A 27,377-nucleotide genomic window follows, 5' to 3' on the forward strand; every position below is an offset into this window, starting at 1 on the left:
TTTTATTTTGGATCTGGCTAGCTTAGTAAGTGGCGTTTTTCTTTATTTTACATTGGAGCAATGGATATATTATGCCTATATATATATATGCTATATCTCACTGTTAATTTATATTAACAGACCCAGATTTTCAAACTAGCTCCTGATGAGTGGATATTGCACTACGAAACGCGTAGAGCCTATAAGACATGAAGAAAACCTAACATTTGAAGACTGAGTTACATGGTGTTATTTTATTTATACAGTGTACTGATGGATTATGTAGTTCTTGATGGACTATTATATATGTATTTTATGTATTTAAATATTTCATGTTCAGTTCTTTAGGTTTAGCATTTCATTTATTCACAATGTAATTTTATGCATGATGTAATAAATTTATCTTTTTTGAGATTGCATATTACCCTCAATATCTACTAGCAACTGTCCTCATTTAAAGTCCCACAAATCTTGCTCTTTGTTTTTATGTATAATAGGGATGGAGGTTCAGTTATTTAGTTAGACCTCAGATCATGTTCCCCCCTTTCCCTCTCTAGTAGTTCTTCAGATGTTATTTACCAATTTGTTGTTCGCTAAAAAAACTCTACGACGGCGCTTAGAGCCTCTTGGGCCTATTGTCACCAGGCGTCAGTGGTGCAGGTTGCAAGACGGCCAACTGGTCGTCCGTGCCTGCTTTCACAAAATTTTCTATGGGGGATGTGTTGGCATCTGCGGATGCTACCTTTGGCCAGCAAGGTTTTGCAGGCCGCTGTTGGAGAAGATTAGTCCTCTTTGTCCTTGTCTTTTTTTTTCAGGTGAGCTCCAGTTGTTTCCTTGTTGAGCTCCTGTTTTACCTGGTTGGCTCTGTTTAGCCTTTGGGAAGTATGTTTATTGCTGTGTTCTTCCCATCCCTCAAGTTGACACTGCTTTGGGACGTCCCAAGGGTCAAGAATATATGGAGCTGTGTCTGTCAATGAACGAAAGAGAAATCTGGATTTTTGTCTAACCGTGAAATCCTTTTCTCTGATGTTCATTGACGGACACAGCACCCACCCCTCTACTGAGTTGGGTTAAATGTTCTTCTGACACTGCTTGTTACAAAACTGAAGACCTATAGCAGGAAGTGGGAGTATAACCCCTGAGACTGCCCTATAGGCGTAGTCAAACTTTTTTCGGCCTAGTGTCCTACTCCTGTAGGGGGCAGCATAAACACAAAGGTCAAGAAGATATGGAGCTGTGTCAGTCAATGTTGTTGTTAGCTAAAAAAACTCTATAAATATATAGCTCTTGGATATTTAAGCATTTTGGTATGTGATTTTTATTTTACGACATGTATGTATGTATGATGTATGGTATTTACCAATGATGCCATACCCAGGTAAAAGCAGCATTAAATCATCATCAGGTTGGTTCAATTATACGTTAAGTTTTGAAAAAAAAAAGATAAAATTGCACAAAAAGACATTTGTCAATACATTTTTACTGTTTGATTTAGAGCTGTGGTTTTAAGAATTCAATAAAGTTTAGAATTACTGGGGTTCTATTTATTGGTGAATGTTAAAGTGGTTGTAAAGTCAGAAGGTTTTTTTATCTTAATGCATTCAATACATTAAGATAAAAAGTCTTCTGTGTGCAGCAGTCCTCCTCATACTTACCAGAGACCTCTCTCTATCCAGCGATGTCCACGAGTGCCTCAGTTGTCCTGATTAGCTGAAACACAGCTGTCAGTCAAACTCAGTTAGCCAATCAGGAGAGAGAGGGGGCAGGGCCAAATGGCAGCTCTGTGTCTGAATAGATACGCGTAGCTGCAGCTCGGCTGGGTTGCCCCCATTGCAAGCTACTTGCTGTGGGCACACTCAACAGGAGGGAGGGGCCAAGTACTCCAACCAGGGACCCGAAAAGAGGAGGATCTGGGCTGCTCTGTGCAAAACCACTGCACAGCGGAGGTAAGTATAAAATTTGTTCTTTTAATAGGGAAAAAAAAAAAAAAATGATACTTTACAATCACTTTAACCGCTTGCTGACCGCATGCAGGCTGGCTTGGCTGCTCGAATGTATGAGTACGTCCGGTTCACAGAAGCCCTGGCAGCGCGCTCTCGCCCTCACTAGGCAGCGGGAATGCTGATCGACGAGGCCAGTGGCCGTGATTGCCGCCGGGCACCCACAATCGCTCCCCGCTGAGAGAGAAGGACGGTCAGCTGTTGAACGCAGCCAATAATTGTTCTCTTTGAAATAATTACAAAGCTTCTGTGATCCTTCTATATAGGATCACAGGTCTCTGTTGTCCTTTCATAAGTCCCTCCCCCATACAGTTAGAAAACACTCCCCTAGGCTCACACTAGCCCTTTGATCACCACTGGGTTAACCCCTTCCCTGTCAGTGTCATTGTTACAGTAACAGTGCACTGATTACTGTAGTAATGTCACAGTGTCAAAGATGTCAGTTAGGGGTCCGATTTGTCCGCCGCAATGGCGCAGTTCCGCGAAAAATCGCAGATCGTCGCCATTACTAGTAAAAATACATTTAAAAAATGACAAATCTTTCTCTTATTTTGTAGACGCGATAACTTTTGCGTAAACTAATAAAAATAGGCTTATTGCGATTTTTTTTTTTACCAAAAATATGTAGCAGAATACAAATACAAATTGGCCTAAAAGGATGAAAATGTTTGATTTTTATTTTTTTATTTGGGGGGGGGGGGGATGTTATATAGCAGAATGTGAAAAATGTTTTATTTTATTTACAATTGTCGCTTTTTTTGTTTTGTTTATAGTGCAAAAAATAAAATCGCAAAGGTGATCAAATACCACCAACAGAGCTCTATTTGTTGGGAAAAAAAAAAGAACATCAATTTTATTTGGGTACAGCATCGCACGATCGCGCAATTGTTCATTAAAGTAACGCAGTGCCGAATCGCAAAAAATGGCCTGGTCATTAAGGGGGCAAATCCTTCCGGTCCTTAAGTGGTTAAGTAGTTAAAACAAAGTCCCTAAACCGCTACATTATGTTATATTTGCATTAAATCAATAATAAAATGAGCAAAGGATTTTATGTTCTAACATTTACATTTCTGTTAAGGCTGTCTCATAATGTGTTTATAGGACTTGTCTAATTGCATATAAATGCATACAAAAATTTTAAATAGTATAATTCCCTTTGTGTGTTTATTTGCACTTTGGTGCATTCAGTTTATGTGCGTCCAGGGACAGATTACATACTCAATGTGTACAAACGCAAGTACATTTAAATGCAGGAGAAAGTGATCTGGTAACTATAGCACTTTGTTTTACTCCCCAGATCAATTTCTCTGCGTTTTAATAACACAAATGCAGGAGGCAAGTGTGAATGTAGCTGAAACTAAATTCCTCATGTTTTTAAGGAAGAGGCAATAAATGGCTGAAATAGAATATTTATAATTCATCAGGCAGACGGCTTTGTTGCTGTCAGATAAAGGGACAAATATTTAAACATCTACAGGTGTTTGTCTTGGCAAGCTCCGAGCATATGGCACATTAGTTTAATCCGCAATCCAATACAGTTGCACATGAATTAAGAGCTCTTGAAACAGACTTGCCTCATTCTCCCTCACTCATATTCTTTAACCATCATAATCAATAATAGGTTCTGCTCTGTCGTGGCTAAGAGGAGCAGATGAATGCATGTGCACAGCTGCAGGATAAGTAGCTTTGAAGGGTACAGAAGGACTGCAGTGCATGCATATCAAACCAAGGCAAAAATATACACTGTTATAACTTACTGTTTAAAGGAAACATGTAGTAGTTTTATATACATTCTCTCTTTTGTATATATATTTTTTTTTTGTTAGGGTACTATTAAATATATTAATAGTTAACATTTTTTTCAGTAAGAAGGTTAAGGTTTTCAATCTTTCAACACTTCTGCTGAAAGAAGCTTGTTTACAGATCTCAGCAGATACAATTGAGTTAGGCTTCTTTCACACGGTCCGCCTCCGCAGGCGGATCTGTGTTGCTCAGCGGGGATCGATCCGCGATCCCCGCTGAGCCGGGCGGATGACAGCTCCGTCTCCGCTTGCAGAGTGGAGAGGGAGGTGTCTCAGCACCCGCTGCCCTCTATGGGGGATCGGAGGAGAGCGGACCGCCTGTCCGCTCACATCAGATCCACTCCGCTTACTGAACGGATGGAAAAATAGGGTTTCCATCCGTCCAGATTTCAGCACAGGATCGGATGCGGATTGCAGCGGGTGTCAGCGGAGGTGACCTCCGCTGACACCCGCTGCCCCATAGAGCTGCATGGAGGATCCGATCAGATCCGCCTAAAAAACTGACAGGCGGATCTGATCGGACCACCCGTGTGAAAGAGCCCTAAGGCCCCATGTACACTACAGCTGTTAAACTGAAGTTTAGGAGCAGTTGGGGTTTTCCAGCAGCCACTGAACTCTCCTCTATGTTATCTTATGTGTACATGTACATTTATAGTAGTTTAGAGGCAGTTAAGGTTACAGGCATTTTTTTGAAAGCAGAAAAATCACGTTCAAGACTGTAGTGTACTAGCATTTAAAACGCCAAATACTTGTAACCGCGGCAAACTGCGCTTATGCGTATATTTAAAGAGAAAAACATTTCTGATAATTTTTGAACATATAAAATGTTGAAAAAAATGGATTTTTGTCTTACCGTAAAATCCTTTTCTCTGATGTTCATTGACAGACACAGCTCCATATCTTCTTGACCTTTGGGTTTATGCTGCCCCCTACAGGAGTAGGACACTAGGTCGAAAAAAGTTTGACTATGCCTATAGGGCAGTCTCAGGGGTTATACTCCCACTTCCTGCTATAGGTCTTCAGTTTTGTAACAAGCAGTGTCAGAAGAACATTTAACCCAACTCAATAGAGGGGTGGGTGCTGTGTCACTCAACGAAAAATTTTTTACGGTAAGACAAAAATCCAGATTTCTCTTTCGTTCATTGATGGACACAGCTCCATATCTTCTTGACCCTTGGGACATCCCAAAACAGTGTCAACATAAGGGGTGGGAAAAACACAGCAATAAACATACTTCCCAAAGGCTAAACGTAGCCAACCAGGTAAAACAGGAGCTCAACCAGGAAACAACTGGAGCTCACCTGAAAAAAAAAAAAAAGACACCCTCAAAATAGGACTAATCCTCTCCAACAGCGGCCTGCAAATCCTTTCTGGCCAAAGGCAGCATCCGCAGATGCCAACACATCCCCATAGAAAATTTTGTGAAAGCAGGCACGGACGACCAGTTGGCCGCCTTGTAACCTGCACCACTGACGCCTGGTGACAATAGGCCCAAGAGGCACTAAGCGCCGTCGAAGAATGCGCCTTAACAGGGAAAGGAGGAACCTGACCCTTAATGGAATAGGCATGCAACACTATCTGCTTGATCCATCTGGAAATGGTCGCAGCAGACGGGGTCCATCCATGAGGACAAACAGGGCATTCGATTTTCAGAAACGACTCAGTCGCTGCCAAGTACACCCTGAACCACACCCAAAGAATGTAAGGCAATCTCTTTAGGGTGCTTAGGACACAAGGAAGGCAACACAATTTCTTCATTTAAATGGAAACCAGAGACGACCATAGGAAGGAACGACTGGCAGGGACGAAGCACCACTTTATCTCCGTGAACCACCAAGTAAGGTGAACGACAAGACAAAGCTGCCAGCTCAGACACCCTACGTGCAGAAGACAAAAGCCACCGAGGCGGCTACCTTCTGGGACAATGTAAACCGAGGAATCTCGCAAATATTTACCAACGGCGATTATTGAAGAACCGACAGCACCGAGTTGATCCCACGAGGGCAATGAAGACCACACTGGGGGAGCCAAGTGGCAAACCCCATGAACAACAAAGGTGCGAACCAAAGAATGCGTAGCCAAAGGACATTGAAAGAAAACCGCCAAGGCTGAACCTGGCCCTTGATGGTACCCGAGGCTAGAGGCTGCTCAACACCTTGTTGGAGGAAAGCCAAACTCCGAGTCACCGAAAAGGAGCGGAGGTGAACCCCTAGAGATTCAAATCCACAAAGTACGCTCCTTAAACACAATAGTAAATCTTCCTAAAAGTAGATTTACTAGCTTGCAGCAGCGTGGGAATCACCAATTCAGACAACCCTCTAACCTTCAGCACCAGGCTTCTGACAGCCAAGCCGTTAAGCCAGCGACTGAAAGGTAAAATGGAAGATTGGCAATGGGCAAACAGATCTTCTCTAAGAGGAAGTCTCCAAGGAGCATCAGCTACCAACTATATCAGATCTGCATACCAAGGCTGGCAAGGCCCATCTGGAGCCACTAGGATGGCCATAATCCCTTCTGCCTTGAACCTACGCAGGAATCTTGGCAGAAGTTCTAGAAGTGAAAAGACGTATAACAGATGATACTGGCCCCAAATGAGCCACCAGTGCGTCTGTGACATTGGCCAGAGGATCCCAAGACTGCCACAAACCAAGGCGCCTTCCTGTTGTTGAGACGAGAGACCAACCTCGGGTTTCCTACTGGAGACCCAAATGATGAACCACCTCCGGAGGAGGAAATGTCCAGTATATCGATTGGTAGCCGATTCTTCCAGAGTCCAGACCACCTGAGCACAATCTGTGCCAAAAAACGCCACCCCACTTAGACAGGCTGGCATCCGTGGTGACCACCGTCTAGAACAGGGAAAGGAAGATTTTGTGTGTCAAAGCGACGGAGAGCGAAGCCACCAAATCAAAAAAAGACCCTCTCGTACCCTGGCTCAACAGGGTCAGATGGTCTAGTGACTGTGTATGCTTGCCCCACATGGCAAGGATCTCTCTTTGCAGAGGTCTTGTGAGGAACTGTGCAAACGGAACCGCCTCGAAGGCAGACACCATCAGACCCAGCACCCGCATACCAGTCCTGAAAGACGACCAACTGCTGGACAACAGAAGCCAAATTCATCCTGCAGATTTTGGAGTTTGTCCCATGGGAGGAACACCCTGGCTGAGGCCGAGTCCAGAGTAGACCCAGATAGTACAACCAGATGGACAGAACCAGAGCCAATACCTGGAAATGTAATTTCCGAACGAGGCACGGGCCCTAATCTGGAAATGGAAAGAACATAATCTCACCATAAATTGGCCACAAGATTTCTGACAGGTAAGTGAAAAAAAATGACCAGAAGAGTTGTCCAAGAGCCAAGGACCACTTGTGAAGAACTTCAGAAAGACCTGGAATTAGCAAGTATAATTGTTCCAAAGAAAAGAATAAGTAATGCACTTAGCCGCCATGGCCTGTATGCCTGTATGTTCACCACACAAGACTCCATTGCTGAAGAAAAAGCGTGTTAAAGCTCATTTAAAGTTTGCTGCACAACATTTAGACAAACCTGTGAAATACTGGGAGAATATAGTTTGGTCAGAGGAGACCAAAATGTAACTCTTTGAATGCAATAATACACACCATGTTTGGAGGTCAAATGGCACTGCACATCACCCCAAAAACACCATATCAACAATGAAGTTTGGAGATGGGAACATCATGGTGTGGTACTGGCAAACTTCGTATCATTGAAGGAAGGATGAATGAAAAAATGTACCAAGACATTCTTGATAAAAATCTGCTGCCATCTACCAGGATGATGAAGATGAAACAAGGGTGGACATTTGAGCAAGACAATCCCAAACACAAAGCCAAGGAAACTCTCAATTGGTTTCAAAGAAAGAAAAAGCTGCTAGAATAGCCCAGCCAATCACCTGACTTGAATCCCATAGAAAATCTATAAAAAGAACTAAAGATCAGAGTTTATAGCAGAGGCCCACCAAACCTTCAAGATTTGAAGACTTTGTGTGGAAGAATGGGCCAAAATCACACCTGAGCAATGCATGCAACTAGTTTCTCCATACAGGAGGCGTCTTGAAGCTGTCATTACCAATAAACGATTTTGTACAAAGTATTAAAAAATTTCAGTTAGCGTATTCAACACTTTTTCCCTGTGTCCCATTTTATTACACAAAACTGAATTTCAGAACTTGTTTTGGTTTATTGGTATGTATGGATTTCATGGGTTGTTACCGACATGTGGTGAAAATTGCATGACAATAGCATAGTTAGAGGTCTATTTACCTAGAAAAATGGTGACGTGTTCAATATTTATTTTACCCGCTGTATATACAGTATCTCACAAAAGTGAGGACACCCCTCACATTTTTATAAATATTTTTTATATCCTTTTATGTGACAACACTGAAGAAATGACACTTTGCTACAATGTAAAGTAGTGAGTGTACAGCTTGTATACCAGTGTATATTTGCGGTCCACTCAAAATAACTAAACACACAGCCATTAATGTCTAAACCACTGGCAACAAAAGGCAGTACATTCCTGAGTGAACATGTCCAATTTGGGCCCAACGTATCAATTTTTTGTGTGGACATCATTATTTTCCAGCACTACCTTAACCCTCTTGAGCATGGAGTTAACCAGAGCTTCATAGGTTGCCACTGGAGTCCTCTTCCACTTCTCCAGACGACATCACGGAGACCAAATTGAGCATGTAATTATTCACTTAAGTTTGCACACATAATTAATGATGATGGGAGGATGGTTACAGAGGACACAGAGAAAGCAACTGTGCTTAATGCTTTCTTCTCTTCAGTCTTTACACAAGAAAAGGAGGGGTACACTGACCATGACTGTATGGTTAGCATTACTTCACGGGACTTGCCGCTATGGCTAACAGAGGGTGAAATCAGGGAAAGGCTTGATTACATTAACACAAATAAATGACCAGGACCGGATGGCGTACATCCATGAGTACTCAAAGAACTCAGTAAGGTTATATCTAGACCACTGTTCCTGATCTTTGCTGATAGTATTTTGACAGGAACTTTACCAGGTGACTGGAGGAAAGTCAATGTGATACCAATATTCAAAAAAGGGCAGAGGCATGTCCCGGGAAATTATAGGCCGGTCAGCCTGACGTGAATAGTATGTAAAATTCTGGAGGGGACGATAAGGGACTATATCCAAGAGCTTGCTAAAGTGAACATCATCAGTAGTAATCAGCACGGGTTTACAAAAGGGCGTTCTTGTCAAACTAATCTGTTAACATTCTACGAGGAGGTGAGCTGTGAGCTAGATATGGGGAGACCAGTAGATGTGGTGTACCTGGATCTTGCTAAGGCGTTTGATACAGTTCCCCACAAACGTTTAATTTATAAAATAAGGTCCGCAGGCATCGACCACAAGGTTTGCTCTTGGATACAAAACTGGTTAAAGGGGCGTGTCCAAAGGGAGGTAATAAATAATGCGTACTCAAGACTGGTCTGGGGTGGTAAGTGGGGTCCCCAAGGCTCAGTCCTGGGACCAATTTTGTTCAATTTATACATACATTGAGGACGGGGGGATCATTCGCTCAATCTCAGTTTTTGCAGATGACACAAAATTAAGTAGGACAATAACTTCACATCGTGAGGCAGAAATCTTACAGAAAGACCTGAACAAAATAACAGAGTGGGCAACTACATGGCAAATGAGGTTTAATGTGGAGAAGTGTAAGGTATTGCACTTGGGGACTAAAAACAAACGCCCAATACACTTGAGGGGGGCGAACCCCTGGGGGAATCAAAAATGGAGAAAGATCTGGGAGTCTTAGTGGAAGATAGACTTGGCAATAGCATGCAATGTCAAGCTGCAGCTGCCAAAGCCGGCAGAATATTAACATGCATAAGGAAGGGGATGTATTCCAGAGATAAAACTATAATCCTACCACTTTATAAAACTCTGGTCTGACCACATCTGGAGTATTCTGTCTAGTTCTGGTCGCCAATGCTCAGAAGGGATGTGAAGGAGCTAGAGAGAGTCCACAGAAGAGCAACTAAACTGATTAGGGGATTGGAGGACCTTAGTTATAAAGAGCGCTTACAAGCGCTTGATTTATTTTCCCTGGAAAGGAGGTCCCTGAGAGGGGACATGATAGCAATTTACAAGTACCTCAACGGTGATTTCAACATAGAAAAAAAACTGTTCAGTCGCAATGAATGTATGAGGACACGAGGCCATACAATGCGATTAGAGGAGAAGAGATTTAACCTTAGCTAAGCAGGGCGTTTTTTACAGTAAGGGCTACAAAATTGTGGAATTCTCTACCACAAAAGGTAGTAACTGCGGGGAGTATGGATACTTTCAAAAGACTCTTGGACGTACATCTCAAGGATGAAAACATTCAGGGGTATGGGAAATAATTATGTCCACACACACCTACACAGGTTGAACTGGATGGACTATTGTCTTTATTCAACCTCAACTACTATGTAACTATGTGCAGCTGAACTACACTTATTGTGTCTTCTCTGAACTTGCCCAGAGTGAATGTGCTGGAGGGGGAGGATCTGTGCATACAGGATCACACAGCCTTTTTACACAATGCAGACGATTAATCACTTAAGTTACACAGTGAGTATAACAAGCATGCTATTCTGCATCTACAGACAGATTTTACCATTGTGGGTTTAGTAACACTTTAAATTTCCTTTCCCAATACAGTCAATGCATAAAAAAGGCAATTGCACTGTGGACCTGGTACATAAAACTAGAATATTATTTAGGAAGAGGGCACCGATTGTTTAAAGTACGTAAAATTCACTGGATGCACATCACTGCAGTGGCTGCATAATCCTATCTCAAAATCCTATTCCTGAAAGGATACAAGACACTAAAAATAAAAGGGGAAACAACCTTAAGGCAAAATAATATCTGCTGGTTAATTATAGTGATAATAGCACAGTAATAAAGCCATTATACTTTGACTTGGATGACCGTGGGGAATACAAAGTTACTGTAGCATCTGCTTCTTTTCCTGCTACCATTCCTTTAATTACAAAGGGGAGGAAAGCTAATACAAATGTAGAAATGTAATTAGTTTGTAAGAGCCCAAATCCTTGCCCAAAGCCATGTTCTTCCTGTAATATCACATTCTCTTCTTCTTGTGTAAACTTTTCATTAAGGAGGAGACATCTTCATAATCTAATAAAATGGTTATAATGCAACTGCTTGAAATATCATTCCTGCATTAAAAACAGTAACATGTTTAAGTAATGTTATTTTAATGCAATTTGCACAACTCAGGAGCCTACTGAACCTGATCTTTTAGAGAGTGATCAATGTGCATAACCACCCTACAGAGATAAAGCATTTGATCATTGGGAACTTGATCAATGTTCGTTAAGGCTTGGCATAGATAAAGCATTTGTCAGGAGTGTGCTCAACCTTAAAGCAGAACTAGCAAAATCAAAATTTCTCTTTTCATTTTGGATAAAGCAAGAGAGGGAAAATAACCCCAGTAAAATCTTTTTTTTTCTTCACTGGGGAGTTCAGTGTGCTGCTGCCCGCCCCCCGCCGAGCTCTTATGCAGCTGAGAACAGAGAAAATGTGATCACTTAAAAAAAGGGAAAAGGGCTATTTTTACATTTTTTTTATATCTATACAAAAATGTTTTGCCTTTCATTTCTTTTTTAAATTGAATGGGTTGTTTTGCAAGGTGATCATTTACAATCACTTTAATACAGCTTTAAATTTACCATACCAAAAGAGAGCAAATAAAAATTGGATTTTTGTAAGAACTTGCAGTAAAATCCTTGTCTCTGAGTCCTCTGACAGACACAGCTCTCAATGCTTCTTCACTATTGGGTTATGCGCCATCTACAGGAGTAGACTAGGCAATGAAAAGTTTTCACTCGACATGCCTATAGGGGCTGTCCCTTACAACATAACCCCAGACACACTGTGCTCTCAAATCAGTTTTGTAGCAAGCAGTGAAAGAAGACGCAACCAACCCCATATAGAGGGGCGGGAGCTACGTCTGTCAGAGGACTCGGAGAAAAGGATTTTACAGTAAGTTCTTACAAAAATCCAATTTTCTCTATCGTCCTCTGACAGACACAGCTCTCAATGCTTCTTTCCTATTGGGACATCCCAAACGCAGTGTAGGCATGAGGGGTGGGAAGAACGCAACCAACTGTTAACGTACATCCAAGGCTAAAACGTAGCCAACTGGGTGCCACAAAAAAGCTCATCCCAAAACAACAGGAGCTTACCCCTAAAACAAAAATTCACCCCGCAAAGAGAAAACCAAGTCTCTTTGTAAAACAGCAGCCTGCAAAACCTTGCGGCCAAAGGCTGCATCCGAGGATGCCACCAAATCAACTTTGTAGAATTTGGTAAAAGTGTGAACAGACGACCAGGTCCCCGCTTTAAACACCTGAGCAACTGAAGCCTGATGGCGAAAAGCCCAAGAGACACTCAGCGCTCTTGTAGAATGCACCCTCACACGGAACGGAGGAACCTGACCCTTCAATGAATAGGCCTGAACAATGGTCTGCCTGATCCATTTCGATATGGTCGCAGCAGACGCAGCCAAACCCTTCTGAGATCCCTCAGGAAGGACAAACAAAGAATCAGATTTCGTGGCTGACAGGGAAACCCTGATCGCCCTATCCACCATGTAAGGGACAGCCCCTATAGGCATGTCGATTGAAAACTTTTCACTGCCTAGTCTACTCCTGTAGATGGCGCATAACCCAATAGTGAAGAAGCATTGAGAGCTGCGTCTGTCAGAGGACGATCGAGAAAAGTTAATTACTAAAGGTTTATGTGTACATTTGCCAATTGTGGACCAAGGGCATACAACATAGCCTCAACAAAATTAAATCTAAGGACCTAGGGAGTGTGTGGTATGCCCTGTTCTTTCACTACCTCTACAGCTCTCTGGCCACGTTTTATAATAAAGTCTGGCTGTCATTTTGACACTATCATAGGAACAACTCTAGCTACTTCTGTAAAAATTTACACTTCGAGCTAATTCACAATGCACAGATTAACTCATGCACATGGCAGGTATTGTAACGGTTTGGAGTGCATTTTACACTTACTTACGCCTTACTTTTATGGCCTTGGTTTGTATTGCAGTGTGTTGCACTTATTTGTTTGCATTTGAAGGTGCTGTGTTTCGGCTGCACTGGGAAAATGCAACACAATGGAGTGAACTACATTCATAGTGAACCATTTTTTTGTGTGTCAATCACTGCTTTGTGCTCTGCCCCTCCTGCGCACCGGGCTGTGGAGGGGGCGGGAACAGCTGGCTTAAGCTCTGGGAGGCTGAGCCAGCTGCTGGTCCAGGCATCTGGGAAGAACTTGACATTTTTGTTAGGAGCTCTGTAGAGCCTGGACCGGCTCTGTGATGTACTTTTATCCTGCTGTCAGCTAAATCTGGGTTGCAGAACTAATTGCAAACCTGTGACCCACAGCAAAGGTAAGGTAAATAGAGCAGGTCATACTTCTTTAAACTAAGAAAATGTACCATTTAAAAAGTAATTTTGAAATCAGCAACACGTCTCAAAAAAACTTGGGCCATGTTTACCACATGGTCGTGAAAAAGAATGTCAAATTTGACAACAGAACAGTTTTCCAATATGCAACAGACCATTTTAAATAAGCTTTGGTCCAGAGAAGACAGCAGAGTTTCAAGTTCAGATAAGGCGGCTTCTTGGCACCATAAAGCTTTACCTTGCATTTTTAGATGGAATGGTGAACTGTGTTCACAGACAGCTAATTTTGGAAACATTCCTGAGCCCAGGCAGTAATTTCCATCAAAGATTAATGCCTGTTTTCAATGCAGTGCCTGCTGATGACCCAAAGAGCACAGGTATAAAATACTGCATTTTGGCCTTGTACTTTGTGCACTGAGATTTCTCCAGATTCATAGAATTTTTTAATATTATGTACTGTAGATGATATAATATATTTAAAGTCTTTGCAATTATACTGTGAGGAACATTATTCTGAAATTGTTTGACAATTTTTTAGATGCAGCCTTTCACAGATTGGTGAACTGCTGTCCATCTCTACTTCTGATACACTGGCTCTCTAAGATGCTCTTTTTATACCCAATTATGTTACTGACCTAATTAGTTGTAAAATGTTCTCCCAGCTCTTCCTTGTTAGTACCAGCTTTTTGCTGCCCTGTCCCAACTTTTTTGTGACACGTTGCTGCCAACAGTTTCAAAATGACCACATTGTTTTCTTAAAATTGTACATTTTCTCAGTTTAAACATTTGATAGGTTTTCTACTGTGAATAAAATATGGGTTTAGGAGATTTGCAAATCATTGCATTCTGTTTATGTAGATTTTACCATGCGTCCCAACTTTTTTGGAGATGGGGTTGTAGCATATTAAGGCTATTTTTTTACTAAATTAAAAAAAGAATAAAAAGCCACGCTAATCGGTAACTCAGTTACACACATTAGATAAATGACATATGAAGACATCATGATAACCTACTTGAATCGTGCCTCCACGCTGTTTGCAGCTTCCTGGTATTGATCAGTGGTAACTTTATAAAATTGTGCACTCTGTGAAAACACAAACATCACAATCAAAAAAATTGCTGTTGTAACAATTACCATTGTAACTTTGCTTCACAATTTATTTAAATCAAACCTATCACCAATTTAGCACTGTATTATATATTGTGATTTATTTTTGCCAATTTGCACTACTTTTCACACTTACGGTATATATTATATTGGGTGAGATCATATATGTTTTATACTAGACATTCTTGCTAGCACCTTTATACCCTTTGATCTAGTACTTTTCACATCAGGACTGTACTAACACATTCAGCACATATTTGCAACATTTGCACACTTTTTGCTTATTTTGAACATCATTTATGTTAGTAGCGCTGTAGCTTTCTATTCATTTATGACCCTTCTATGTGCAGTGAGTCACACATTTTGATATAGCTGCTGCGAGTATTATATTGTATACTAGTGTGCGATTCCACACATAGTCGCGCTGATACTTTTACTTTTTTGATTACTGACACTAATTTGTTTTAACTTTAAATGCACTGGCAGCCGGGAGGGCTGTCCTGGGAGTGCAGGGGGTGGGTGGAGGCTGCTATATAATGTAAATTGGCTGCGTTATGTCACTGGGAGGGCTGTGTTATGTCAATGGGGGGCTGTGTTATGTAAATGGAGGGGCTGTATAAAGTAAATAGGGGGCTGTATAATGTAAATAATGTATAATGTCTGTACATTGTTCAGACTTTCCTATATGTATGAGGCCACAACCAGGGTCCAGAGAAGTGTCCTTTCAGAGCAGATGAAAATAAAAAGGATTCTTTAATTTTTGACTGCTTGATTGATTAATTTTTGACTGCTTGATTGATTTTTTTTTTTTTTATACATTTTGAAAACCATTGGGCAGTGGGCTGGGCATGGGCATTGGGCAGTAATCGTGATGCATCACGGAATCAAATCGAATTGTTGCCTTGATAATCGTAATTGAATCGTGAGACGAGTGAAGATGTGCAGCCCTAATGAGCATGAATGACTTCCAATGACACTGGGTCACTAATGTTTATTGATGATGTGACAGAAGACAGAAGCAGCCAGATGAATTCTGCAGTGTTTAGAGATATACTGTCAGCCCAGATTCAGCCAAATGCAGCAACGTTGACTGGACGGCGCTTCACAGTACAGATGGACAATGATCCAAAACACACTGCAAAAGCAACCCAGGAATTTTTGAAGGAAAAGAAGTGGAATATTCTGCAATGGCTGAGTCCATCACTTGATCTCAACCCAATTGAGCATGCATTTCACTTGCTGAAGGCAAAACTAAAGGCAGAAAGACCACCAACAAAGAACAACTGAGGACAGCTGCAGTTAGAGCCTGATAAATCATAAGAAAGGAGAAAAACCAGTCTAGTAATGTCCATGGGTTCCAGACTTCAAGCAGTCATTGCCAGTAAAGGATCCTCAACAAAACATTAAAAATTAACATTTTATTTATGATTTTATACATTTGCCCAATTACATACTGTGTATAAAAATGGTTGCAGTTCCTAAAATTTGTAATTGATATTTATGTTCAACCCTTTGAATATAAGCTGAAAGTCTGCACTTCAAATTCATTTGAATTGTTTCGTTTTAATTTTATTCTGGTGTCATACAGAGCCAAAAATATGAAAATTGTGCCTTTGTCCAAAAAAAAAAAAAAGTATCTCACAAAAGTAAGTACACCCCTCACATTTTTGTAAATATTTTATTATATCTTTTCATGTGACAAAACTGAAGAAATTACACTTTTCTACAATGTAAAGTAGTGAGAGTACAGCTTGTATAACAGTGTAAATTTGCTGTCCCCTCAAAATAACTCACAGCAATTAATGTCTAAACGGCTGGCAACAAAAGTGAGTACACCCCTAAGTGGAAATGTCCAAATTGGGCCCAAAGTGTCAATACTTTGTGTGACCACCATTATTTTCCAGCACTGCCTTAACCCTATTGAGCATAGAGTTCACCAGAGCTTCACAGGTTGCCACTGGAATCCTCTTCCACTCCTCCATGATGACATCACAGAGCTGGTGGATGTTAGAGAGCTTGCTCTCCTCCACCTTCTGTTTGAGGATGCCCCACAGATGCTCAATAGGGTTTAGGTCTGGAGACATGCTTGGCCAGTCTATCACCTTTACCCTAGGCTTCTTTAGCAAAGCAGTGGTCGACTTGGAGGTGTGTTTGGGGTCGTTATGTTGGAATACTGCCCTGCAGCCCAGGCTCTGAAAGAAGAGGATCATGCCCTGCTTTCGTATGTCACAGTACATGTTGGCATTCATGGTTCCATCAATGAACTGTAGCCCCACAGTGCCTGCAGCACTCATGAAGCCCCAGACCATAGCACCCCGACCACCATGCTTGACTGTCGGCAAGACACACTTGTCTTTGTACACCTCACTTGGTTGCTGTCACACACGCTTGACGCCATCTGAACCAAATACGTTTATCCTGGTCTCATCAGACCACAGGACATGGTTCCAGTAATCCATGTCCTTAGTCTGTTTGTCTTCAGCAAACTGCAGGCTTTCTTGTGCATCATCTTTAGAAGAGGCTTCCTTTGGGGACGACAGCCATGCAGATCAATTTGATGCAGTGTGCGGCATATGGTCTGAGCACCGACAGGCTGACCCCCTACCCCTTCAAACCCGGCAGCAATGCTGGCAGCACTCATACGTCTATTTCCTGAAGACAACCTCTGGATATGACACCAAGCACGTGCACTCAACTTCTTTGATCGATCATGGCAAGGCCTGTTCTGAGTGGAACCTGTCCTGTTAATACACGTATGGTCTTGGCCACTGTGCTGCAGCTCATTTTCAGGGTCTTGGCAATCTTCTTATAGCCTAGGCCATCTTTAGAGCAACAATTCTTTTTTTCAGATCATCAGAGAGTTCTTTGCCATGAGGTGCCATGTTGAACTTCCAGTGACCAGTATGAGTGAGAGCGATAACACCAAATTTGACATTTGAAATTTGATCTGCTCCCCATTCACACCTGAGACCTTGTAACACTAACGAGTCACATGACACCGGGAAGGGAATATGGCTAATAGGGCCCAATTTGGACATTGTCACTTAGGGGTGTGCTCACTTTTGTTGCCAGCGATTTAGACATTAATGGCTGTGTGTCGAGTTATTTTGAGGGGACAGAAAATTTACACTGTTATACCAGCTGTACACTCACTACTTTACATTGTAGCAAAGTGTAATTTCTTCAGTGTTGTCACATGAAAATATAAATATTTACAAAAATGTGAGGGTGTACTCACTTTTGTGAGATACTGTATATGGACCTAACTGTATATTAACAAGCAAATTCAGATGCCAAGGCCTCTAAGGTCTGTCCTATTGTATGTATTATTTATACTCAGGCTATACTACTACCTGTGACTGCAAAATTACTTTTTTGAGCCAAGGGCTGCAGAATTTTTATTGAAGGATTTGAAAAAAAAAAAAAAAAAGGCTCAAAAGCATCTATATATTTTACTTATATTTATTTAACTAATGGCTAAAAGTGAAACCATCCAACTTTTTTCCTAAAAACACTGATCTTTTTTTCCCCCCTACATCACGGTATCATTAAACAAAATAAATATTTGACCAATACATACAAATGCTACAAATAGATATTTCTGCTTAACCACTTTGTGCCTAAGAGCCGGTTCACACTATTTCGACTCAAAGTCGCCCCATGAAGGAGCGACTTTTTAGCGCCAACAGGCGAATTTGTCTGTGGGAATGCCTGGGTAATCTTTTTCTTCTTCCTGGAAAGTCTGATCACAGTCGCTTGAAAATAGATAAGCATCGGACTTATAAGCGACTACCATTGAAGTCTATGTGCACAAGTCGGATAGAGGTCGCCTTGAAGTAGTACAGGAACCTTTTCTGAAGTCGGAGCGACTTCAGTAGTGCATATTAAGACGGCTCTCATTCATTTACATTGAATTTGTAATGGCAAGAGACTTGGGGCGACTTGAGGGCACACAAGTCGCGTCCCAAGTCGGAGTAGTGTGAACTGGCTGCAAGGGTGAAACAAATGTCGAAGCACAATTTTGCAAATTTGACATGCGCTAGCAATTACAACTTTTTTTTTTTCAGGACAAGTTGGGCTTTCATTTGGTGGTAAATGGCTGTGATTTACAGCAGTGGGAGTCAATTGCCCCCGCTGCCATCTCAGCCAATGAGGAGAGGGAGTCCCGAGACAGCTAAGCGCATATGCACATCTCTTGATTGAGAGAGGGCTTAGGCGAGTATTGGAGGGGGGGGGGGGGGCTATGGGCTATGGGGGAGCAGCAAACAGAAGTGAAGAACCTTCAGTTTTTACAACCACTTTAAAACAGGCAAAACAACATATACACAAGGTACCAGAGATGGATCAAGGAGGATATGCAGAAGAAATACAAGGATGCTGGAGAAGCAATTGATACCAACTTTGGTGAGAGAATAGCAAGGAATTAATGGCAAAAAAAAGTTACTGCTTAATATTACAAGGTTTTTGCCAAACTGTCTGGTCAGCACTTGATTTGTAAGAGTTAAAGGGTAACTCCACTTTTGTGGGGGGAAAAAATTAGCAAACAAAGAAAAAAACAATAAAGCGTACACAATTGTGACACAAATGATACTGTTATTGAATCTTATTAAAAATGACCTTTCTTTTTCAATCTTCAGCTGTTGTAATTTTCTGAAAATGCAAAGCAATATGGCTACCTGGAGGTGTTCTGTACACAGAATGTGTACTGACCACCCCCATTTCCTGCTGGTGTGATTAGCTAACCAATTTTCCCAGAAGTCTGCCTAAGATACAAGTCAGATTTCCGGAATCCCCTGCAACAAAAATGTCATTTTTGGTGAGTTACTCCCAATTGGGAGTCTAAAGGGATGCAGACCCTGCAGTTTTCCTCATTAGAGCACTGCAGCTGCACAGCTGATAGATAATTATGAAACCACTCCCATTTGACCAACTCAGCACAGAGGAACAAACGATTTCTTCAGAACAAAAAAAGGTAAGAATCTGCAACAAAGTTTGTTATAATCCCTGCAATGTACAGGGATCACCCAGAGGGAACTGTCCTGATGAGAATGCATTTACAGCACAGAATGGGAGAGAAAATTTGCAAAAGGAACACACACAGCAACAAAAAGCTAACAGGGAAACTTAGACAGACCTATAAATGTAGACAGGAACACCACAAAGTGGCAGGCCTATGTAGACAACCTTCTTTTCTTTGTAACGAAACACAAAATTTCTCCTTAACCTATTAAACTATAAAATACATCTTTCCCCACTCCGAGGTCCAATATTATCCAAACTATTTGCCGCTTTAAAATGAGCCACAGGTAACCTGAAATACGCAACACAAACTGTAGTAGACCCATTAAAAAAAAAAAATGTACCTCCCCTTCTAGTGTCCATGTGACAGAATCTCACCATAGGGACAAGGATAGCCAAACATGGCTTGCAGAAAAACAACATTCTGTAAAAGAAAATTCTCACTTGTTTATTTCTTGAAAACTTCTCCAATTGCCATTCCTTCTTCCTCAGGTCCATTAAGAATGCATCAAATTCTTATGTATCTACAAAGCCCCACATGTGTCCAACTCAAATCTCCTCCTTACCAACATCAAAAGGCAGGTCAGACTTTTCTGATCAAGCTGTTCAGTTAACCTGACAACTGGACTGGGGTAAACGTTTAACCTCCAAAACCTGCCCACAAAACAATGCTTAGATGTTCTAACAAGGTAGTACCAGCTTTATACACTGTATTGTGGGATGGGATCAGCTTTATCTTACTTTTGCCACAATTTTTTTTCTTACATTTGGTACATCATAAACACTTTCCTTTGTTTTTCAGCTAAAATAAAAATTGTATGAACCCTTTCTATGGAATTTGTCGAACACTTTATATTTTGCCTATGGATTGTACTCTATCAAAAAGGCACAAGGCAAAGCAGAGGAAACAATATTTAGTGGGAGTGAAAAGGACTCCAATTGAGATGATGAATGGCCTTTTATCAAGCCACTGTCCCCACAATACCAGCATCCACTATTATTTAGGCTAAGATTTATCTCTCTCTAGAATGATGAATAAAGTTGAACACAACAGCTGCAACACAACAGGTCGTGCAAGTAGCCCAGTACCACGATCCCCCGTTGACTTAACGATACCAGCAGCGGGGCCAATACGTTCGCGAAGACCCAGGGGGCGGAGGGGAGACCCACGGGCAATGCCACAACTGGTAGTAGTCCTCTCCCGTAGCAATGCAGAGGAAGCTTTAGAGTCGGGCACCCATTGGAATGTGCAGGGAAGCATACTCGATGCCGATAAAAAAAAAGGAAGTCCCCCTAAGGAAGGAATGGCACCTCGTGCGAATAAACTCCATTCTGAACTCTTGTACCTGCATAAAACAGCTCAGAGCCCTAAGGTCCAGAATTGGACAAACCTAACCCTCCCTTTCGGAGGGCAAGAATGAAAACTCTGACTTGTAATCGGACAGTAGCACTGCGTGGACCCATTAGATGTTCACCAAGAAGGTCCACGGGCCCAGGAAACCAGCAAAAATGACCCCCCTCCCCATGCAAGGGCGAAGGCACACCTTCAGGCTTAAGATACCTTGTCTGCGGGTCTAGAAAAAAATCCTGCTCTCTGCAAGCCAGGCTAGGGTCGCTTGGAACCTCCCTAGGAGGACTTAAAACTTCTGGTCCGCAGACCCACACTAAAGCCAAAAAACACAGAAGCCCACTGTCAAAGCAGGCGGCTTAGAAAGCAGGGGAGCCGCAGCCAAAGAGGCATCGCAGACAAGCTGCAATCCCTTGACCAACAGGTCTTCTAACTCAGCAAAGGCCGGGGAACCTGCTTAACCTTCTAGATCATGGTGCAAAAGCTTAACCTACTCAGTAAGTGTTTGTGACACCAGGGCAATAGCCAGTACTGGCCTGAGCGCCGAGACAGCAGTACAGAATATATTGCGGCCACAGCCTCCGCCTTTCTGTCAGCCAGATCGTTAAGATCAGATTCCAATGCCAGAATTATGGTTGCCCTATCCAACCTGGGGACAGGGGGTCCACCACTGGTAGAACAATTCATTTCTGGAGTAGCGACTCCGCAAGCGGTACCTCACAGAAAGGCGTTTAGGAACCACAAGGGAATGTTTTGGATGCTCCCATTCAATCTAGACATATTAGTGAAAATAGGAGGGAGAAGACAACACTGTTGCTGTGCGAGACAGCTAGTGAATGCCAAAGAAGGGGAACGGCAACCTACGCAGCCGCATCAGCTACACCCTCCATCTGCAAAGTCTCCCGCAAGGATTGTAATCCGTGCGCAACCAGCGCCTCTTGAGCGCAGCTACAGCTGAGGAGGGAATAGCCTCACTATCTTACAGTTCAGAGACGTGGACTAACCCCGCAGGGTGGGTACGTCCACTGCGATAGACAGAATCCGGATCTTACAACTGAGGAAGAGGAGGGTAGGAGGGCTCTACTGGGAAATACAAAAAAGACCCAGAGGGGCCACTACTGAGACCCCACACAGAAAAGCGAAGACTAAGGCCCCGCATAAGGGGCACTGACCGCTGACGCCCCTTCAAGGGCCAAAGAGGACCCATCGCCTTACTGATGCAGGTAGTCCCACAAGCAGAAAATTCCCTAGGGCCCAACAGCATCACTAAGGGTAGCATAATGGTGGCTACTACTTACAGAGACCAGGACAACCCCCACAGTGCTGCTCCTCCATAAAGAGGGGACCGGCCGCATGGCTTGGAAGGGTGCTGTCTAAATCTTTGGACGCCTGGCCGCAAGTGCGCGGAACCGAAGCAAAGAAGGGACCAGCCGAGGCAGGGGAGGGTGGATGCCTGGACTGAAAGCGCCAGCTTCTGCCGCTCGCACTACAGCCGCCCCATGGAGCTTCTGGCTAGTAGTCCGCAAGCCGCAGCCTAAATTTTAGGGAGTTCGGCCGCCAGTGGAGGGGAGGACAGGTGCCTGAGCAGAGAGCGGCGGCTTTAGCTGCTCCTACCAGAGCCACCCCACGGAGCATTCGACCAGTAGGCCGCTACGCCGCAGCCTAAATTACCGGCGGGTCTGACCATGTGGAGGGAGGACCCGCGGAAGTCCAATCACCCGCTCCATAAGTCCTTGCACATAGCCCAAGGAAGACCCCCCCCTCAGTACAAACAACCCAGAGAGTGGAGGGGGAACAGTGCATCCGCCAGATGGGACACAGGGCATGTAGAATGCCAGCCCATGCCCCCATCAAGGGAGGGGGTGAACCAACCACCCCAGGGAGTACCCACATCCCACTTACTGTCTGGGAAGGAGGGAGGTGGCCATCTACTTACCAATCCAGTGTGCATGCGGGTAACGTTTCCAAGACAGAACCTCCTCATCACCAATGTGGGGGGGCTGTCGGCCAGGGTAACACTGTGGCGTGGACTATCCACGCCCTGCCATCTGTGTCCCCGCAAGACGTTTAACTCCCTGGTTGCCCCCATCATGGATGGGGCTTGTTGTGGCCTACCCAGCGCGTAGCTTTGGTCTGCGTGCACATGCTCGCTGGCCAGACCGGGGCGACCAGCCCGTCGCCCACTCAAGCAGTGGATTATAGATTCTCACCGGAAAAATAGAATAAATCGAATTAGAAAAGAAAATAAACTAGGTCCGTACTATTTTCTAGGCAGAAAAAAACCTGTGCCTAAAGCTGAGAGTGGGAGTATACCGCCTGGGACTGGCCATAGGTGTAGTCAAGCCTTTTTTCTGCCTATTGTCCTACTCCTTTAGGGGGCAGTATAACCCAATGGTTAAGAAGATCAGGAGCTGTGTCCATCAATGAACGAAAGAGAAATAGGAGTTTCACTTTTTAAATTGAATTATTGAAATAAACCTTTTGATGATATTCTAATTTGAGATTGAGATGCACCTGTGTGTGTGTGTAATATATATATATATATATATATATATATACACAGTAAAACCTTGGTTTGAGAGTAACTTGGTTTAAGAGCGCTTTGCAAGACAAGCAAAATTTTCAAATAAATTTTGACTTGGTTTACAAGCGATGTCTTGATATACAAGTAGCTTCAAGTCACAGCTGAGTATAAAAGAGAAGAGAGGCGCCTCTAAGTGTAGCAATATGGTTACATTTAATTAAGGTACAACATTTAGCAACTCACATGGTTGATGATTGGAACAGGCACATCTAAGTATGCAGGCATCCAGGCTAAAGCTGTCCACATAGACCATCCTCTGCACCACCATCTACGTCATCCCTTCCATGCTGCCCCTCGCTTTTAGATCGCTTTACTGCAGTGGTCTTCCCGGTCAGGATTACAGACTGGCAGCCAGCGGTGCAGAAGATGGTCCATGTGGACAGCTTTACCCCGGATGCCTGCATACTTAGATGTGCCTCTTTTATTCATCAACCATGTGAGTTGCTAAATGTTGTACCTTCATTAAATGGAACCATATTGCTACACTTAGAGGCGCCTTTCTAATCTTTGATACTCTGTAGCTCCTACTGGATTTTGCTTCTTATCCCCTTGTGGAAGTGGCTATTTGTGGATGGACATTTTATGGTTATATAACCTATCGCAATGCTATAATCTTTTTATATGGACTATAAACTGAAGGACTTATGAATAAATGGTTGTGGAACGAATCATCTGAGTTTCCATGATTTCTTATGGGGAAATTTGCTTTGATATAAGAGTGCTTTGGATTACAAGCATGCTTCCGGAACGAATTATGCTCGCAATCCAAGGTTTTACTGTATATATATATATATATATATATTACACACACACACACACACACACACACACACTATCTCACAAAAGTGAGTACACCCCTCACATTTTTGTAAATATTTTATTATACAGTCAGGTCCTTAAATATTGGGACATCGACACAATTCTAATCTTTTTGGCTCTATACACCACCACAATGGATTTGAAATGAAACAAACAAGATGTGCTTTAACTGCAGACTTTCAGCTTTAATTTGAGGGTATTTACATCCAAATCAGGTGAACGGTGTAGGAATTACAACAGTTTGTATTTGTGCCTCCCACTTTTTAAGGGACCAAAAGTAATGAGACAGATTAAAAATCATAATTAAACTTTCACTTTTTAATATTTGGTTGCAAATCCATTGCAGTCAATTACAGCCTGAAGTCTGGAACGCATAGACATCACCAGATGCTGGGTTTCATTCCTGGTGATGCTCTGCCAGGCCTCTACTGCAACTGTCTTCAGTTCCTGCTTCTTCTTGGGGCATTTTCCCTTCAGTCTTGTCTTCAGCAAGTGAAATGCATGCTCAACCGGATTCAGGTCAGGTGATTGACTTGGCCATTGCATAACATTCCACTTCTTTCCTTTAAAAAACTCTTCGGTTCTCAGGGCGTGTGGATTGTTGGTAATTGACATATGCCGCATTGATGTTTTACCCCCACGGATTCCCCTCCTGGGCTTGTTGTTGTGTTTAGGCTCCATTGTTTGCATTATCTCTGGGTTCTCAGTCGTCCAGAATGTATTTTCCCAGTGTTGGATGCTTAGCTGTATGTACGTTCATATTCTGCTTCTATTTTGCTGTACACGCTGTTAACTACTGTTTTGTATTAAGGTTTACCATGTTGTTCTGCTCTTTATTTCTCAATAAACTGTGTTTTGAAAGTCAAAAAACTCTTTGGTTGCTTTCGCAGTATGCTTCGGGTCATTGTCCATCTGCACTGTGAAGCGCCGTCCAATAGGTTTTGAAGCATTTGGCTGAATATGAGCAGATAATATTGCCCGAAACACTTCATAATTCATCCTGCTGCTTTTGTCAGCAGTCACATCAATAAATATGAGAGAACCAGTTCCATTGGCAGCCATACATGCCAACGCCATGACACTACCACCACCATGCTTCACTGATGAAGTAGTATGCTTTGGATCATGAGCAGTTCCTTTCCTTCTCCATACTCTTCTCTTCCCATCACTCTGGTACAAGTTGATCTTGGTCTCATTTGTCCATAGGATATTGTTCCAGAACTGTGAAGGCTTTTTTAGAGGTTGTTTGGCAAACTCTAATCTGGCCTTGCTGTTTTTGAGGCTCCCCAATGGTTTACATCTTGTGGTGAACCCTCTGTATTGACTCTGGTGAAGTCTTCTCTAGATTGTTGACTTTGACACACACACACCTACCTCCTGGAGAGAGTGTTCTTGATCTGGCCAACTGTTGTGAAGGGTGTTTTCTTCACCAGGGAAAGAATTCTTTGGTCATCCACCACAGTTGGTCTTCCAGGTCTTTTGGTGTTGCTGAGCTCACTGGTGCGTTCTTTCTTTTTAAGGATGTTCCAAACAGTTGATTTGGCCACACCTAATGTTTTTGCTATCTCTCTGATGGGTTTTTGTTTTTTTCAGCCTAATGATGGCTTGCTTCACTGATAGTGACAGCTCTTTGGATCTCATATTGAGAGTTGACAGCAACAGATTCCAAATGCAAATAGCACACTTGAAATGAACTCTGGACCTTTTATCTGCTCCTTGTAAATGGGATAATGAGGGAATAACACACACCTGGCCACAGCCTGGAACAGCTGAGCAGCCAATTGTCCCATTACTTTTAGTCCCTTAAAAAGTGGGAGGCACATATACAAACTGTTGTAATTCCTACCCCTTTCACCTGATTTGGATGTAAATACCCTCAAATTAAAGCTGAAAGTCATCACTTAAAGCGCATCGTGTTTGTTTCATTTCAAATCCAATGTGGTGGTGTATAGAGCCAAAAAGATTAGAATTGTGTCGATGTCCCAATATTTATGGACCTAACTGTGTCATTTCATGTGACAACAGTTAAGAAATTACATTTTGTTACAATGTAAAGTAGTGAGTGTATAGCTTGTATAACAGCGTAAATTTGCTTTGCCCTCAAAATAACTCAACACAGCCATTAATATCTAAAATCGCTGGCAACAAAAGTGAGTACACCCCGAAGTGAAAATGTCCAAATTGGGCCCAATTAGCCATTTCCACTCCCCGATGTCATGTGACTCGTTAGTGTTACAAGGTCTCAGGTGTGAATGGGAAGAAGGTGTGGTACATTTGGTGTTATCGCGCTCACTCATACTGGTCACTGGAAGTTCAACATGGCACCTCATGGCAAAGAAATCTCGGAGGATCTGAAAAAAAATAAATGTTGCGCTACAAAAAGATGGCCTAGGCTATTTGAAGATTGCCAAGACCATGAAACTGAGCTGCAGCAAGGTGGCCAAAACCATGCAGAGGTTTAAGAGGAGAGTTTCCACTCAGAACAGGCCTCACCATGATCGACCAATGAAGTTGAGTGCATAAGCTCAGCGTCATATCCAGAGGTTGTCTTTGGGAAATAGACATATGAGTGCTGCCAGCATTGTTGCAGAGGTTGAAAGAGTGGGGGGGGGGGGGGGGGGTCAACCTGTCAGTTCTCAGACCATACACCACACACTGCATCAAATTGGTCTGCATGGTGTTGTCCCAGAAGGAAGCCTCTTCTAAAGATGATACACAAGGAAGCCCACAGTTTGCTGACGACAAGCAGACTAAGGACATGGATTACTGAAACCATGTCCTGAGGTCTGATAAGACCAAGATAAACGTATTTGGTTTCAGATGGTTGTCAAGTGTGTGGCGGCAACCAGATGAGAAGTACAAAGACAAGTGTGTCTTGCCTACAGTCAAGCATGGTGGTGGGAGTGTCATGGTCTGGGCTGGCATGAGTGCTGACGACACTGGGGAGCTAAAGTTTAATGGGGGAACCATGAATGCCAACATGTACTGTGACATACTGAAGCAGAGCATGATCACCTCACTTTGGAAACTGGGCCGCAGGGCAGTATTCCAAAATGATAACGACCCTAATTGCCTGAACCACATCCAGGGCCTACAACACAATTTCCTAATGAGGTTTTGGCCTGGGACACAGGGAAGGCAACACAATGTCTTCATTCAAATGAAAATCAGAGACAACCTTTGAAAGGAACAATGGACAGGGGCAAAGAACCACCTATCTCTGTGAACCACC

The 27,377-nt window shown here is 42.7% G+C and overlaps 1 protein-coding gene across 1 annotated transcript in view; it reads right to left on the reverse strand.

Moving 5' to 3' along the window:
* The window catches only part of CHCHD3 (coiled-coil-helix-coiled-coil-helix domain containing 3), a 342,480-nt gene that overhangs the window by 87,680 nt on the left and 227,423 nt on the right, over nucleotides 1–27,377 (reverse strand). The window contains exon 6 of the mRNA XM_082256434.1: nucleotides 14,281–14,351. Within this exon, the coding sequence (XP_082112560.1) occupies nucleotides 14,281–14,351 (71 nt within the window). The remainder of the gene's footprint in view (nucleotides 1–14,280; nucleotides 14,352–27,377) is intronic.

This window comes from Pelophylax lessonae, assembly GCF_965119305.1.
Source record: "Pelophylax lessonae genome assembly, chromosome: 4".
Classification (NCBI taxonomy): Eukaryota; Metazoa; Chordata; class Amphibia; order Anura; family Ranidae; genus Pelophylax; species Pelophylax lessonae.